The following is a 17,139-nucleotide window of genomic DNA, read 5'->3' as shown; positions in this document are numbered from 1 at the left end:
GTACACGTTGACTACCCATTATTTATACTTTTACTGTTTCCACACTATGGTCGTCTGTAAAAAATTGTCTCGTGTGATAAGACTGCTCATTGTACCTTTTTGTTTATTATTATCTATATAGCGGGTACAATAAATAATATCAAATTAAAATAGTCTTTGTAGACATGTAAATATACCATCTAGATTACATACTGACTCTAATCTCCCTCATGAAGAAGGAATAAACAATTGCTTGAGTGGTAATTCGACTCCTCCCGCTAAATGTACAAAGATGTATGAAAGCTAGACGTAGTAGTATATTAGTGATTGTTTTCAGGACAGTGCGTCGGGTAGCGCTAGCGGTGGGGGCGTGTCCGGGGGCGTGTCGGTGTCAGGGGGCGTGGCACGCAGCTACACGGCCGTGGTGAGAGTGCACAACTTTGTGTGCCGCGTGCCCGAGGGTGCTGAGCTACTGTTAGCGCTGCACGACGCGGCCGGCCTGAAGCTGACCGAGCAGCTGGTGCTCCGCTGGCCACCAGCCTCGCACCACCTGCACCCGGCGCTGCTCATGTTCACTGTAAGTATCCACATAATAAAATTCTTTTTTTCACCTACCTGAATCCAAAGATTTCCCGCAACCTTGAATCTGTCTAAGAAAGGAACTAATATATAGTTACTTCCGCTATGTAGCAGTAGTCGTGCAATATAGTGCACCGCCCGCTAGCCCGATGATAAATGCGCGTGCGGTAAACAATGCGAATCACAACTACCACCGTTAGTCCACTCTACACGTGTTTCACCCCTCCACGAAGCATCCCGAGGAGATGTTACACCGACCAGTGCCAAACACTCGGTGTTTGGCGGTGCGCTTTATTGCACGACTACTGCTGCATAGCGGAAGTAGCTATATATTAGTCCCTTTGTTAGTTAGGATAGACTTCCGAAAGGTAACACCTGAATCTATTAGATTCTTAAATTTGTCGTCAGACGATGTAATAAGGGACGGTACGGGCTCGTGGTCGCCAAGGGCTATCGGTTGCAAGAGCAATACGCGCCCCCTACTGCCATTTCAGACGAGCAATTTTTCGAACTACTCTCACAGCCAAGCTTCGAGCATAGCCCCTCTCCCTTACTCTCTGGGTGACTAGCTTTTGTATTAGGTTCATTGTAAACAATCACGTCTCAGATCTGTATGTCATTACTAATATAATAATAATATTTAATCTTTATTTAGTACAAAAATACACATAAAAAAATTTTTAATAGTTTGAACTATGTTGAAAAAAATCCTTTCTAATGTTGAAAGTGTTTACAAATATATTAGTTCTGTAGTTTAAATCTGGTACGCGGGTCGTCAGCCCCGATCGCACTAATCGCCCCGTCTATAGCGTTGGACCCGGCACCCGCACGTTGTTTCAATAGAATTGTACGTTACGTTTAAATGTGACCTTCATTTGCAGGACTTGAGCAGCGATATAAAGAAAGAGAAGGTGTTCCTGGTGTGTCATGTGGTGCGGATAGGGTCCATGGAGGTGCAGAACTTTGACAATAGGTGAGTGAACAATTTGTGATGGGTAATTTATCGACATAATAGCCTGACGAGTAGGTTATCAGGTGAGATAGAATTTGGATATGAGGAGATCTGTAGAAGAAACAAGATCACTTATGTTACTCGAAGAATCGCTGGCCTGAAGTGAGAAGGTTCATGAGTGAAGACCAGAAGCCGGTAGACGCGGCTTCGGTAGGCTTCTACTTGGTCGACCGACGATATTATTAGTCGGGAAGTAGATGCGGACAGCGACGGAAGGATCATCGTAGCGATCCTTGGGGGTGGGGGAAGGGGCATATATATTGCAATGGGCGTCATTCATCCCTTCAAAGCTTATATATCTATAATTAATCATCCTGTAAAATTTAGAAGTTCACAGAAGTAATAATAAGTAAAATAAGATCAGGTAAGAATTGTTCACGCGCCGGTAGACGCGGCGTAAGTCCCCTCCCCCCCCTTTCCGGGGGGAGGGTTGAACGACGACTTAGTCAAAGTCTCGGGAAGTCGATGGATGCGGGCAGAGTAAGACCAGCTATCGTGGCAGTCTTTGGTCAGGCCTATGCCTTACAGAGGTCCATCTGCAGAAAAGAAGAGCAGGTTATCTAGACTCGTATAGAACACTGTCTGTGGCTTGAATTAATTTAAATAAAAGAACTTTCAAATTAACCTTGATTATTGACTATGTTTAAGACGACGTATAACAATTGTATGTTAGTAAATGTCACTTGTCCCAGCAGGCGCAGTTCTGTTGCGGTTAGCGCTTCGCCCTCGGGTCATCCAATGCGGCGGCCGTTCGGAGTGGCAGCCGCCGACGTCACGAGGTACCTCACCACCGACTGCCCCGACAAGGAGTTACAAGTACCTTGCTATGCGTGAGTAAAGGGTTTTTGCGCTATTTTATATATGTATATATATAGTCATAAACACTTAACATACGGAGGAGTCAATAGCCTCCCTGATAAGCGGAATAGATAAAAACTCATTCATAGCCCTCTGCAAAACAATTGCAAAATGTGCCATTGAAAGGAACAAAACGCAAACACAATAAATAAATAGAAAATAGATAAAGAAAAGGATAAAATAGAACCAAAGTGATACATAAAACTGTGATAAAGAATAGTTATAGGATAAGTAATAATAATGTAAAATAAAAATGTACAATAAAAACAAAAGTAAAATGAAAAATGTAATAACAAAAGAGGAAAGAATGAAAGATTGAACAGAGCAAAAGAGAAAGATAGAAGAACTGTAGCATGAAAGATAGATAATAGACCGAAAGAGACAATAAAGTACGAAAGAAGAGAAAGAAAATAAAAAAACTATGTGAAAAAATAAATTACAAATAAAGTCCCTGTCCCACCATAAATAGGGGTACGAGAGGCCCCCAATAGCTGGGGGTCATAAAAAAAAACACTTAACATACAGGTAAAAACATTCGAAAGGAAGGGAGGTGGAACTCATTAAATAATTTTTATCAGCCAGTATTTCCATGCCATGTGGAGATCAACAATCAGCAAGTCCAGCATAAGGCTTCCACCTACAAGGGTAAACGACCTTGTAAAACTCTGTGTTTGACACTAATCGGTGTAACATAACTCCTGAAGATGCACCGTGGAGGGGTGAAACACGTGTTGAGTGATTTAACGGTGGCAGTTGTGTAATTCGCATTGTTTGCCGCATACGCATTTATCAGCGGGCTGGCGGGCGGTGCACTTTATTGCACGACTACCACTGCATGTGCGGAAGTGGCTAAATATTGGCCCTTTTCTTACTGACTTTGTAAAATTAGGAACACTAGATGCAGGCCTCTTTGGTTCTGGTTTCTACATCTAGCAGTGGACGTAAAGATAAATGTTTATATTTTTCTTTTTTTTTATGATGACCCCCGCTATTGGGGGCCTCTCGTACCCTTATTTATGGTGGGACAGGGACTTTATTTCCAATTTAATTTTTCACATGATTTTTTATTTTCTCTCTCTTCTTACATATTTTACTTTCTCTTTCGGTCTATTATCTATCTTTCATGCTACATTTCTTCACTCTTACCCTTTTGCTTTGTTCATCTATCATTCTTTCCTCTTTTCTTTTTACATTTTTTCATTTTACATTTTTATTTTACATTTTTACTTATTTTCTATGATACATTATATGTCACATTTGAGTTTTATTTTATCACATTTCTTATTGTATATTTGGATTTTTATTTTTTTGTATAACGCTTTTAACTATTTTCTTGCAACAAGCGAGGAATTCTATTCTAGTATCTTTTTTGCCTATCAGGGAGGCTATTGTCTCCTCCCTGATTTTAACGCCAAAATGTTTATATTAATAGACTCTTTCAGTGTGTACTTGATTAAGAATTTATTTTCAGCTGTGAAAAGGATAACATGGATACGCTGCTGAAAAAGGTGATCTCGAACCGCGAACTGAAAGACGCGAAGAATTCTCTTGGATTGTGGGTGTCGCTGCAACTCATCGAAGGTGATTTAAAAAAGGTGAGTATCATGTATACAGGATGATGGATTAAGCCAATTTTAGGATATAAGGATCAGTAGGTTGCGTGTTCAGATCACGTCGGGGTCATCAGTTGTGGTGTTTAACAGGTTAGGTAGGCAATGTTAGAGACAACACCTAGCGAGCTGGAGCACGAAAATTAAAACGCTAGGATGAAAGATAGACACAGTTTATTTTAAAAGTTATCCGCCTACAAATTATTTGTCATACGAATGAAATAATTTCTATATAAAACTTTCACCACTCATTTGTACATATTAAACATAGATTAAAAATTAATATAAGATTGTATTTAATTTAATATTCCATCACAGCACTAAAGATTTAATACAAATTCACAAACAACAACACATATGTCACTTGACGCCGTCCGCCATTTTTATATTTCATAATATTTTTCGGCGTGAGACGCGGTTTTGACAACCGCCTACAAATCATACGACGCGCGTTCTTACATTTTGCGCATGCGCAGACCGATGGATTGACAGATAAGCGAAAGCATCTTGACAACTGTGATTATTTCGCTACAAAGTATATGATACATTTCTGTACAGTATGTGAGCTATACATTCATCACCTATCCCCTATATTTATAATCAGTTACTCTATTTGTAATCATGAATGAAGAGAGAATACCCATAGACAAAAGAAGGAGACCGACATAGACTTATTTATTATGAATATATATGTTATATTAGCTGATCCCGCAAACGTTGTTTTGCAAAAAAATATTTTTAATTTTCAATTTAAAAATAAGGGGCGAAAATTTAGGGTTGTATGTATTTTTGTATGCTGTATCATAAAAACATAAAAACAAAAAATTTCGTCATAAAAACAAAAAAAAAATTTTAAGGGTGAACCACCCTTATCACTTAGGGGTATTAAAAATAGATAGTAGTCGATTCTCAGACCTACTAAATACGCATATAAAATTTGGTAAAAATCGGTCAAGCCGTTTCAGAGGAGTTCAAGTTCGCACACCGTGACACGAGAATTTTATATATTAGATATTTATGTTCGTTTGTTTGTAAATATGCATGTTTTGTAAACATAAACTATCCATTATTAGTACTTCAACCTTTTCTATACTATGGTTGTCTGCGAGATTGCCTTGTGTGATAAGACCGCCCATTGTACTCTTTGATATATTATTGTGAAACTTATTAAATGTATCCTAACGTGTACAATAATGAATATCAAATAAAAAATAGCTCAGTGAATTTGCTGTGGTCAGGCCATATAACACGCAGAAGAGATGGCTTCTGGAGATTTGAGGTTCTGGAGTTGAGATGATAAACCGGCAAGGGTAGAGTAGGACAACAACACATAATGTGAATAAACGAATTTGTTAAGTTCGTTGAAGATGTTAAGAGCATTAGGTCCAGCTGTGGACATCGTAGCGCTTAAAGCAGAGTTCCCCAAACTTTTATGTGTCATAGACCCCTTGCCATTTTTTTCCGTGTTGGGTAGACCCCCTACTTACCTGATATCGATTTCCTGTAAATTTCTAACTGTAGTGAAGTTTAGTGTTAAAAACTTAAAGTACAAACACATGTTAATATATACATTTATTAATTGAATTTAAATTAAAACTACTCAAAATAAAATTTTGTACTGTTATGTAAAATATACGTAACATTAAATAAACAGAAGGATGAACCTGATGCTTTAATAATAAATTACTTAGACATAAATAGAACTATCGTAGACTCCCATTTTCATTTCATGGACCCCCAAATTTTTTTTCGCTGACGTAGACCCCTTGCAGGTTGTCATAGACCCCTAGGGGTCGATGTAGACCACTTTGGGAATCACTGGCTTAAATGATTTTAATGAGGAAATATATATATATGTTCTCCAGTAGAGTCCAAGAGCCCGTAGACGCGGCATCACCAGGTCACCCATTAGGTCAAGGTTGCCGAAAGTCGGGTTCTTGGCGAATTTTGGACGAGACCTGTGCCTTGCACTGTGTCGACATGATGATGACAAAGTACTGAGTGATATAATCCTGTATACAGGTGAGAGAGGAGAATCCACACTTGGTGGTGGGTCCCCGCGGCGTGGCGCGCAAGATGGGATTCCCGGAGGTGATCCTCCCGGGCGACGCGCGCAACGACCTCTACGTGACCCTGTGCTGCGGTGCCTACTCGCGCGGCGGAGGGAAGTCCTCCGAGAGGAATATCGAGCTCACAGCGCGTGTCGTCGACCGCCATGGTCGCATAGTGCCGGTACGTACATACGATATACACACACACACATATATATATATATATATATATATATATATATATATACATACAAATATATATATATATATATATTTATATATATATACATACAAATATATATATATATATATATATGTATATGTATATATAGAGAGAGAGAATAAAAAAAGGTACATGCATTGTTGGATACACACATACATGGAGAGATACAATTTTTATTTCATGTACAAACCTCAATTAATGAATACACCTATCTAACATTTGATGTTAACCGAACCAAAAATGGTGTAAACCATGGTTGCACAGACTTATTAAGACTAGGGGCCACTCGGGCAAATCATGAACTGATGGCGGGCCCGCCGCCAGAAGTATAGGTAATTAATTTTTTTTGGTTTTATTCTGGAATAGAATTCAATATTTTTGGAATGTACGAGAGTATTATTTTCGCTGTCGGCGGGCCACCAGTATTCGACTGGCGGGCCGCGGTCTGTGTATCCATAGTGTATACCATAAAGCATTAGAATGAATATATTGTTTCGTACTGTGGGTTCTGACTCGAAATGGAACACCACTGGTACAAGGAGTCCTTTATTCACAAATCAGATGGTTACCCTACTTTAACACAAAGTATACTTTCGCTAAAGTACGCTTTCAAATCACTCAAGAAATCACCGTCCAAATAATTTACCAAATAGTCACTTTGTATCGCTGATCGTAGATCTTAATCTTATAACTCGAAAAACAACACTAAACTGTCGACAAGTGGAGTACACCTATTTATACTACGGAGAAGGTTCTGGTAAGTACGAGATAGTACTCGGTTAGAATTTCCGAGAATTGTACCCAAAAATTTATAAATAACTTCAAGATTACGCGTGTTTACGACACTTCTTGATTCTAGGGTTCCGTAACTGTTGCATTGTAACAATATGTCAACGGAAACGACATTAATTTCCGATCCCCCTAATATGTACAAGGACTATTTAAACCATTACATTGAACCAAACGTAATTACAAAAATTAATAATAGTGTACTATCTGTCCTATGTCTGTAGTGTACTTTGGTTCTGCAAGACGTTATTACTCAAACCCATTCTAATAGGAAAAACATCTTACACAAGATGACTGGAAACAGGTGGAATATTCCGTGTTTATTGTTTAGAGCAGTGATTCCCAAAGTGGTATATATCGACCTCTAGGGGTCTATGACAACCTGCAAGGGGCTACGTCAGCGAAAAAAAATTTGGGGTCCATGAAATGAAAATGGGGGTCTACGATAGTGCTATTTATTTTTTAGTAAATTAAAACTACTCAAAATTAGTAATTTTGAGTAGTTTTAATTTAAATTTAATTAATAAATTTACAAATTAACATGTGTTTTTACTTTAAGTTTTTAACACTAAACTTCACTACAGTTAGAAATTTACAGGAAATCAATATCAGGTAAGTAGGGGTTCTACCCAACACGGAAAACATGGCAAGAGGTCTACGACACAAAAAAAGTTTGGGGAACTCTGTTTTAGAGGGTCCTGTAACTCGTTCTTTGTAACAATATTATCACTTATTACTAGTAATGCAAGTGTGCGAAATTCAACACTTACTAGTAATTGTTTCTTTTTATTATTAAGACATTACGCAATAGCAAGTGATCACTTTAAAATGTGTATTATTTAATTACTTACCTTGACAGGTCAATGACTCACAGTACCAAGTCTTAGGAGAGATGGTTTGAAATATTTCTTGTTTGAACAGGGCGTGATATCGATTGGAGCCAATTTGCCGCTGGTGGACGAGTATACGTCCCTCGTGTACTACCATGAGGATAGACCTCGGTGGCAGGAGGTTTTCAAGGTAAATTCTTCTCCACCTTCGTGCTAGCTTAATAACTTAACCCCCCCCCCCCCTCCTCCAAACCCCCGTACGATAAATTTCGAAAGTGAAAGTAGGTGGAATTTAGTGAAATCTGTCGTTTATAGTTTGTTTCATGTATAATTTATAATCTGTGGTAAACTATGTAAAGAACTCTGATGTATCTTTCCTTCATGATCTACCTTGGGAAGGTGGGTGATAGAAGAAAGAGGATTTAATGATAATAAAAGGCAACTTATGAAAGAAGGTATAAAAGACAATGTGAAGGAAAAGAATTCAGAATAAAAATAAGGAACGTAATAAACCTTTTTTCTCCCGATTTTGTAAGGTCCCTGCCTCACATAAAGCAAGAGGAACGAGAGACCCCAAAAACGCGGGTCATTATGATAAAATCGCTCGTAAAACTATATATATATCTATATAAAATATTGGCGAGCGTGTGTTCTGTATAATATATGTGATCTGAACAAGTATAAAAAACAATTAAAAATAGTCATCAGTCGTCAACATTTTGGGCCCCTAGTAGAACACTAAACCCTGGTAGCAACTAGCTGGGGTTCGGTTACCTTCGGTAAGAGTTTACGGACTGGTCGGCGCAAGGTGCCTCCTTTAGTAGTCACGTCGATGACGCGGACTAGGCCATCAGGTCCTCTAAAAGTTTTGGCTACCAAGAAACCAAAGCCTCCTTGGTAAGGAATTGTCCGCGATCAGAAGTATTTCACCTTCGCTCACATCAATGTTACTCCTGTTTCGTCCTCGTGGAATTAACATTGGAAGGTAGTCGATGATCCACCTTTTCCAAAAGTGACCTGCTAGCCTGAGAGCGTGCCTCCAATCCAGGTCCTGATAAATAGAATTACCTGACAACATTCTATATAATTAATTTCCTGGCAATATTAGTTGATCAACTTTGTACTAATCCTAAACACCACGTAAAATTTATACAAACTGGTTTTTTTAACAGCAACATGGATAGTATAGTGTAAATAAAACACGCCTTATGTCCAAAAAGATTCGGTCTTTCATATCGAACTAGATAAATAGATTCGCAGACGACCAGCATATAGTTTTCTGTTTCCACAGGTGTGCCTCAACATTGAGGACTTCAAGGAGGCGCACATAGTGTTTCTCTGCCGCCACCGCAGCTCCAACGAGGCTAAAGATCGCGCCGAGAGGAACTTCGCCCTCTCGTACCTCCGGCTCATGCAGCGTGAGGGTACTACCACACCAGATATGCAGCACACCCTCTGCGTCTATAAGGTACTGTCTAGTATACCTTCATGTTCCCACAGCTTGTTTCATATAAGTACTAGCTGATCCCGCAAACGTTGTTTTGCAAAAAAAATTAAAGTTTTTAATTAACAAATGTAAGATAAGGGTTGATCGTAGAGGGGTGAAAATTTAGGTTTGTATGTATTTTTGTATGCTGTATCATAATAAAATAAAAACCAAAAAAATTGTCTAAAAAATTAAAAATAAAATTTAGGGGTGGACCACCCTTATCACTTAGGGGTATGGAAAATAGATAGTAGCCGATTCTCAGACATACTGAATACGCATGTAAAATTTGGTAAAAATCAGTCAAGCCGTTTCAGAGGAGTTCAAGTTCGAACACCGTGACACGAGAATTTTATATATTAGATAAAAGCTCAAAGTTGCCCATCGAAGCATTGGTCAGGGTTTATTTACGAGACTGAATCAGGAATGATGAGGTTCCAAGATGCCAGCCCAGCGTATTGGAAAATTGAAGTGGCAGTGGTCAGGCCTCAGCTGGTGGACACTGTAGTCGTAAGGTTTTGGAGTGCTGACCATAGCCTAGGACTTCCACTCACAAAGTGCACCGGCTACCTTGTTAATGACTAACGAACTTCGTCGTTGGGTCACCTGTCAGACGTCTAGTCCAATGTTTCCCTACGTGGGGCCCAGGCCCTCAGGAAAGCAATTCGGAAGTAGACTCGACACCGGTATACCTTTTCGCTTTAATATAAAATTATGTATGTTACATAGGAGGGTGTAAGAATTTTAGAAAAAGCTAAGGGAATGACACAAAAAGGTTGGTAATCTCTGGTCTAGTAACTTCGCAGACTGGTTCTAACCGGTCCTCTTGGGAATCTCTGGGAGTTTCTAGCCCAGCTATGGACTTCTTCCGGCAATTTACATTGTACTGGAAGTAAATACGAAGACAGTTATATTAAATTTCAAATGCACATGCTACTATGATCTAAAAGTAATATGAAGTTTACATTTAAAACTCCTGGGGATTACAAAGGCATTTTTTCCTTGGTAGGTCTGTCCATAACAGAGTTCCCCAAAGTTTTTTGTGTCGTAGACCCCTTGCCATGTTTCGTGTTGGGTAGACCCCCTACTTACCTGATATTGATTTCCTGTAAATTTCTAACTGTAGTGAAGTTTAGTGTTAAAAACTTAAAGTAAAAACACGTGTTAATTTATACATTTATTAATTAAATTTAAATTAAAACTACTCAAAATAAAATTTTGTATCTGTTATGTAAAATATACGTAACTTTAAATAAACATAATTTTTTACTTCATAGGTCCTTTAATAAATAATGTAAATATTTTGGTATTATAAGATAGTATGATGTAAGTAAATAGGTACTATCAGTGTATGTGTTGAGATCCACTATCGTGGACCCTCATTTTCATTTCATGGACCCACAAATTTGTTTTCGCTGACGGTAGACCCCTTGTAGGTTGTCATAGACCCTTAGGGGTCGATATGTACTACTTTGGGAATCACTGGTCTATAATATTTGCCAAGCGTCTGTATGTCAAAAATTGGAATATCACTTGGCTCAGTCCAAACCATTTGCTTCTCATCGTCATGTTTTGTCTCTAACGCGTCAAGACTTTATTGGACGATGTCATGCTGTATTTGGATCTTCAGGACTTTTTCTTTTTATTAAAAACTAGATTCAATTCGTTCCGCAACCACCGTATTTTTTGGCTCCGTGTGACTTCTGTTTAGTAAACTCAAAAGGTCAAATTGAGGGTCAGTCTTGAAGGCTTTACCGGGAAAAGATTATTTTGACCGTTTCCAGGACTGGAAAAAACTTTAGTAGAAGTTAGTTTTACCGAAAGGGGATTACATTGAAGGTGATGAAATTGACTTGGAATATATGTATATATATATATATATATATATGACTTCACATAATATTTATTTTTTATGACCCCCCCCCCAAATTAGAGGCCTCTCGTACCCGTAATTAGTTGGGATCAGGGTCTTTGTTTACAATTAAGTTTTTCAGATTTTTCATCTTTATTCTTCACTCACTGTCATTCTTCTTAATTTCTTTTATTCTTACCTTATTTCCATCACAATATCTTTCCTTTTGTTCTTTCATTCCTTCTTGCTTTCATCGCCTTCCTTCCATCATCTTATTACTCTTAGGTGGCTAGGTACATTTTTTTTATTATTTACATAATCTATTTTTTTATCACAGTTTTCTTTTGGTTGTGCTTTCTTAATACATTACTACACTTTTCTTGTTCTATTTTTTCCTATTATTAATTGATCAGTTATTTTATCTGCAGTTTATTAGGTACCTACTTATCTATACTGTTTTGTTTCTATCAACAATGTCACTCACCACCCTTCGAGCACATAATTATTTTTTTTTATGGCCCCAGCTATTGGGGGCCTCTCGTACCCCTATCTTTAGTGGGACAGGGTGGTTATTTATTATTTCCATTCTCTCCTTTCGTTCTTCACATATTCTTTCAATCTATTCTTTCATGCCACATTTCTGCTATCTTTCCCTTTTACTCTGTGACCTTTCATTCCTCCCTCATTACGTGTTACATTTTATCTTTATTTCTTTTCGTTTACATTTTTATCACATTTTGAGTTACGTTTTATTACATTTTTTCTTATTGTCTATTTAAAATCTTTCTTATTTTCTTTAATTTTTATTTTTTTGTTATTGAGGAATTCTTCCCTAGTATCCTTTCCGCCTATCAGGGAGGCTATTGACTCCTCCCTGATTTTAACGCCAGACCGGCACTCGAATTCGACATAATTATTATTTAATGAAATGTTTTTTTTTACAGATCGATAATAAACGTTCAAACAGCGAAGTTGAAACGGAAGCGGCCGCAGTTTGCCTCGGCCTGCCGTCCAGGAGGGACGAGCTCCCCGCTGGAGCAGAGAAGGGTCTCACCAGGGGTCCGCTGTCGCTGGTCTACCGCGACTCCCTCACAGTGGCCACCAAACTGTGCTCTACCAAGCTAACACAACGAGGTAAGAGAAATTTTTATTTAAATAGGGTGGGCCATAAATTTTTGCACTTTTGAAACGTGTAGAAATAAAAGTACAAATGCTATTTTGTTTATGATTTATATATTCGCTGTCGATCCCGTTAACTCGGACTTCTTAATCCAAGCTTTAATTAAATTAACACTTGGACACTCACACGTTGTAATCCGTATTCAACTCTAAAGAGGCGTCGTACAGTAACGTAGGAATCGTTGTTTTTGTAAAATAGTTTTACGCAAAAAGCACGCTGTTGTCCCGTGAAGCGGTCCATCGTGACTAAAATTGCATTAAACGACGCACTGTGGGAGACGTATATACACTGACGTGATGTCTGAATGAATAATAGGTGTAAGATTTTGTGGGCGAGCATAGCCGACGGGCGAACTTAGTGTGCCGAATTAGTGCAGCGGGCACATGCACGCACCGGTGACGCGGGCGCAGACCTTTTGTTACTTTTGTTTCTTTTATTTCTTTTGCGCCTTTGTTCTATTGCCCGCTTTCACTCGGTCGCGGAGCACATTGCGCCCCAGAGTCCTGCGACGAATGCACGTCCTTTTTGCTCGCACTCAAGCGCTAATAAAAATTTGTTCGTGTGTTAAATAAATTGATAAAGTGTTACAAACGTCTTTTAATAAGACGCTAACTCTTTAGCACAATTCCCCGCCACCCGCGCGTCCCTTACTCTCACTGTTTTGGAAAAATCAAGTGTTGCTATTTGCAAAAATTTTTGGCCCACCCTTTATTTCTTATACAGACGAATTATTCGTCTAAAGTGGCAGTGCCACCAATCGGTCAACATGCGAAATGGTTAAAGTTGCAAGCAGCGCTAGCCCAGGTGTCTGTTGGCTGAAAAGAAGACGAATATTACTGTCTTGCGTTTACAAAAATATAACATGTGAAAAGATAGAAAAAGATAAGATGTTACTTTCGTTTGTAGTATTGTGGTTATTCACGTGACAAATAGAATATATAATAGATTCAGGCGTTACTTAGCAAAGACCATTCTAAGTAAGAAAGGGACTAATATATACCTACTTCCGCTATGCAGCAGTATTCGTGCAATGAAGTTCACCGCCCGCCAGCCAGCTGATAAATGCGCGAACAATACAAAACACTCAGTGTTTGGTGTCTGGAGGTGCGAAACACGTGTAGATTAGATTAACGGTGGTAGTTGTGTTTCGCATTGTTTACCGCACTTATATTGCATTTATACTGCTGCATAGCTGAAGTAGCTATATATTAGTCCCTTTCTTAAATAGAATATATATATAATATGAAAAATTAAGACGTTAAAAGAGTAACTATAGATTATATTGCCAGATTCTTCGCTATAGAACCAACATTCTTAACCTGGCAGTGGTGATCAAGATCATATCAGCCGATGGACCTCCCCCCCTCCCTCAAAGATTGCCACGATGACTGTGTCATCCAGCGGCTTCCCGCGACCTTAACTATGTATATATATATATATATATATATATATATATATATATATATATATATATTAATGGTTTAACTAACGAGGTATGTTCAGAGGAGATCCTGGGGGTGCTGAAGTGGAGTACTTGTTACGAGTCTGGAACCCTGCGCGCTGCGTTGGAGAGATTGTTGCTCGTGCCCAGCGAGGAGTTGGTCAAGTTCCTGCAGGACATCCTCGACGCCCTGTTCTGTATACTTACACAGGTGACTTTAATTTTTTTTTAGATTATTATATGACATGTAAACATAGCCCTTACCAATTTATGTTTTTTTTTTTAATGATATCGCATAAACAAGTCAACAGTAAAGGTATGGTTAGACAGTAAAAGCAGAGGCACAAAATAAAGAATAACATAGGCCTAGTGGTTTTTATTAAAAATTTCGCGGTCAGATCAGACAGGCTAGAATCACTGATAATAAATCTAAAAAATCGTATGTGTGTTTTGCCAATATTGCAATAAACTTTTGTGTGTATTTAATGGAATGAGGCGTTACCTTGCGGAAGTCCATCCTAAGTAAGACACCGCACAAGCAGTGGTAGTCGTGCAACATGCTCCGATGATGCGAGATGCCCCGTGTTGGGGTGAAATACGTGTTGAGTGAATTAACGGTGGCAGTTGTGTAATTTGCATTTATCAGCGGGCTGGCGGACGGTGCATTTTGTTGCACGACTACCACTGCATATACGGAAGTGGCTAAATATTGGTCCTTTTCTTACTTTTGTGTGTAAACATAAACTTCCAATTAAAAATTGTACCTCTCACCTGATGTTAAGCGATGACGAGGCGATGCTTACATACTTGCCTAGAAGATACCTATTCACCCTTGTCTTGAAGACTCCTAAGTTATAATAGGATACAATGAAGCCGGTAGGTTGTTCTACTCCTTGGCTGTTCGCACTATAAAAGCATTAGCAAAACTCTTAATGCCGGTGGAGGGAATTTCAATCGTACAGATTATTCGTCTTATCTGATGGGAGAAAGGAGATGAAGGAATTATTTGGTGTAATTCCGCTGTACAATCTCCAAAATGCAGTGTGTAGAATGCATATAAACTGGCAACCTTTCGCCGATGTTCCAAGGTCTGATGCTCACCAAGGTATTGTCATTTCAGACTCTTACCTCGTCTATGTATGGAGTTCAAAGCTTCGAGCTGGTACTTCTATCCAAGTTTTATAATCTCTTAGAATTTGAGTTAGTTTCACTTCAAAATTGCCTGAAATGCGATTATAGCTGACCAATACTGTGAGAAAGGTATATTCCTACTAAATTTCAAGTCTCTAAGTCTTGTATTGTGAGGAAAGGAATGGAAGATATTGTTAACCTTCCTGTACTCGCGCTAAATAGTGTAACACGTGTAACCGGTCTCTGGCACCGAACGACGCTCAGTTCACCCAAATGTGGCCCCCACTCAAGGTCACATGTCACGTCAATTTCAAGGTCGTATCAAATTAGGCAAGTACTGGAAAGTTCAGTAAACTAGCATTATTCGTTCTTTATTTAAAATCGAAAAAAATCATTCTGTCGGTCTCTCAGACAAACGCGCGGGTATAGGAAGGATAAGAAAATTAGAGGAACGAATGAAAGACAGAGAATGACGAAAGAGGGGTATGAATAGCAAAAAAAAAATATGTGGAAAAGTAAGAGAAATGTAAACTTACCTTCTCTTTCTAATAAGTATATTGTGTCAGGTGGAAGAACCTCAGGAGGGTTACTCGGAGCAGAGCTATGGTGTGCTGGTGCTGGATTGCCTGCTGCGTGTGATCTCGCTGCTGGCTGACCATAAATACCAGCACTTCCAGCCCGTGCTCCATGTCTACATCGACGAGAGCTTCTGCGACGCCCTGGCTTACGAGTTAGTGTTTCTAATTCCAAATATATTGTAGACCAGTATAATACAACCTTCCATGTGCCATGCACCACTTTGGCCTTTCTAAACTTACATACCCCTATATAATTTTTATATAAAAACGATAAAGGTTAAATTAATGTCGAGACTATTTTAGAATTGCCCACTCGTTGGGCGTGGGTCTCACGTTGAGAAACACTTGTAAGTCGTTTAAAGTTATCACCTTTAATCTCTTATGGTAGGTATCTCTACTTGTAGCTTTTGTATGTATCTAAAAAACAAGGTCAACTGTTCACTGTTTGCGTGAACTTTAAAAGTTATCATAAAAAGCTGAACGAGACCTTATTGGAAATTTGGGGGGGGGGGCTGACATATGTCCAGTTGTGGACATGCTTCATCTGATATGATAATGAGTGTGGGAACTTTTGGTAGCGATTATTCTTCTATTTCTTCTCATCAGATAGATCCCTCGGGTCTCCCCCAAAGATCGTCAAGATGACCGGTCTTGTGTAACCAGCGAAAAATTGTTCGTCTGAAGTGGCAGTGACCACATAGCTCGTGCAACCGATAATCGATGGGTCAGAAAGATTCTCTAGTAGGAACCACGTGCCAGTAGACGCGGCATAGGTAAACCCCCCACTAGATGGACTGACGACATAGTTAGAGTTCTAAGAAGTGATTTTACCTTACGTATAAAAGCAGATTTTAGTGTTGTAGTGGGTTCTATAGACTTAACTAGAATTCTAATATCAATGGTGTATTTTATTGTAGTTGAATATAAGTATGAATTTTGTTCAGGAAGCTGATATCGGTGATGAGGTGGGCGGTGTTGGCTGCTGACGGCGGCGAGGCGGCTCTGAAGCGGTTGCTTCTGTGCATGAAGTGCCTGGAGAGTCTACTGCGGCTGGTGGTACGCAGCTGGCAGCTGCGGGCCTCGCTCGCCACGCGACACCGGCAAGAGGACCCCGTCTGCTACCAGCTCGAGGTCACCACGCTTTCTTATCAGCCGATGCAAAAACACTGCAATGTATAGCAGTGGCGTAGCTATGGTATTTGGGGCCTGGGGCAGATAGGGGCATGGTGCCCCCCCCCCCCCCCCCCCAAGAGTCTAAATAATTTCAAAATGTAGTTAATATATATTTTTTTTTTGGTTCAAAATAATAAAAAATGTGTATAAATGTTTGTAACCGTTTACTTTTTTTTAATTATCATATTATTTAACAACTTTTTTAGCACAAAAATCGTAAAATTCGATATTCTTTTTATGTATTTACTTTAAATTCTGGTTTTCATTTTTCTTTTAACATTTCATTATTCATCATAAAAAAAAAAACGATTTAAAAAAATTATTTTCAACTTTGGTGCCCCCCCCCTGCTTGTGGTGCTTGGTGCGG

The 17,139-nt window shown here is 39.0% G+C and overlaps 1 protein-coding gene across 1 annotated transcript in view; it reads left to right on the top strand.

Annotated features, from left to right (window-relative positions):
• mbc (myoblast city) overlaps positions 1 to 17,139 on the top strand; it is a 100,238-nt gene that overhangs the window by 44,989 nt on the left and 38,110 nt on the right. Inside the window, exons 6-16 of the mRNA XM_068769328.1 lie at positions 317 to 556; positions 1,440 to 1,531; positions 2,266 to 2,400; positions 3,900 to 4,023; positions 6,061 to 6,270; positions 8,023 to 8,121; positions 9,223 to 9,399; positions 12,214 to 12,403; positions 13,953 to 14,101; positions 15,588 to 15,751; positions 16,544 to 16,730. Of these exons, the coding sequence (XP_068625429.1) occupies positions 317 to 556; positions 1,440 to 1,531; positions 2,266 to 2,400; positions 3,900 to 4,023; positions 6,061 to 6,270; positions 8,023 to 8,121; positions 9,223 to 9,399; positions 12,214 to 12,403; positions 13,953 to 14,101; positions 15,588 to 15,751; positions 16,544 to 16,730 (1,767 nt within the window). The remainder of the gene's footprint in view (positions 1 to 316; positions 557 to 1,439; positions 1,532 to 2,265; positions 2,401 to 3,899; positions 4,024 to 6,060; positions 6,271 to 8,022; positions 8,122 to 9,222; positions 9,400 to 12,213; positions 12,404 to 13,952; positions 14,102 to 15,587; positions 15,752 to 16,543; positions 16,731 to 17,139) is intronic.

This window comes from Battus philenor, unplaced genomic scaffold (assembly GCF_028537555.1).
Source record: "Battus philenor isolate CCGP_79_NKW_IND1 unplaced genomic scaffold, ilBatPhil1.0.hap1 SCAF_28, whole genome shotgun sequence".
Lineage (NCBI taxonomy): Eukaryota > Metazoa > Arthropoda > Insecta > Lepidoptera > Papilionidae > Battus > Battus philenor.
This window is presented reverse-complemented; position numbering and strand designations above follow the sequence as displayed.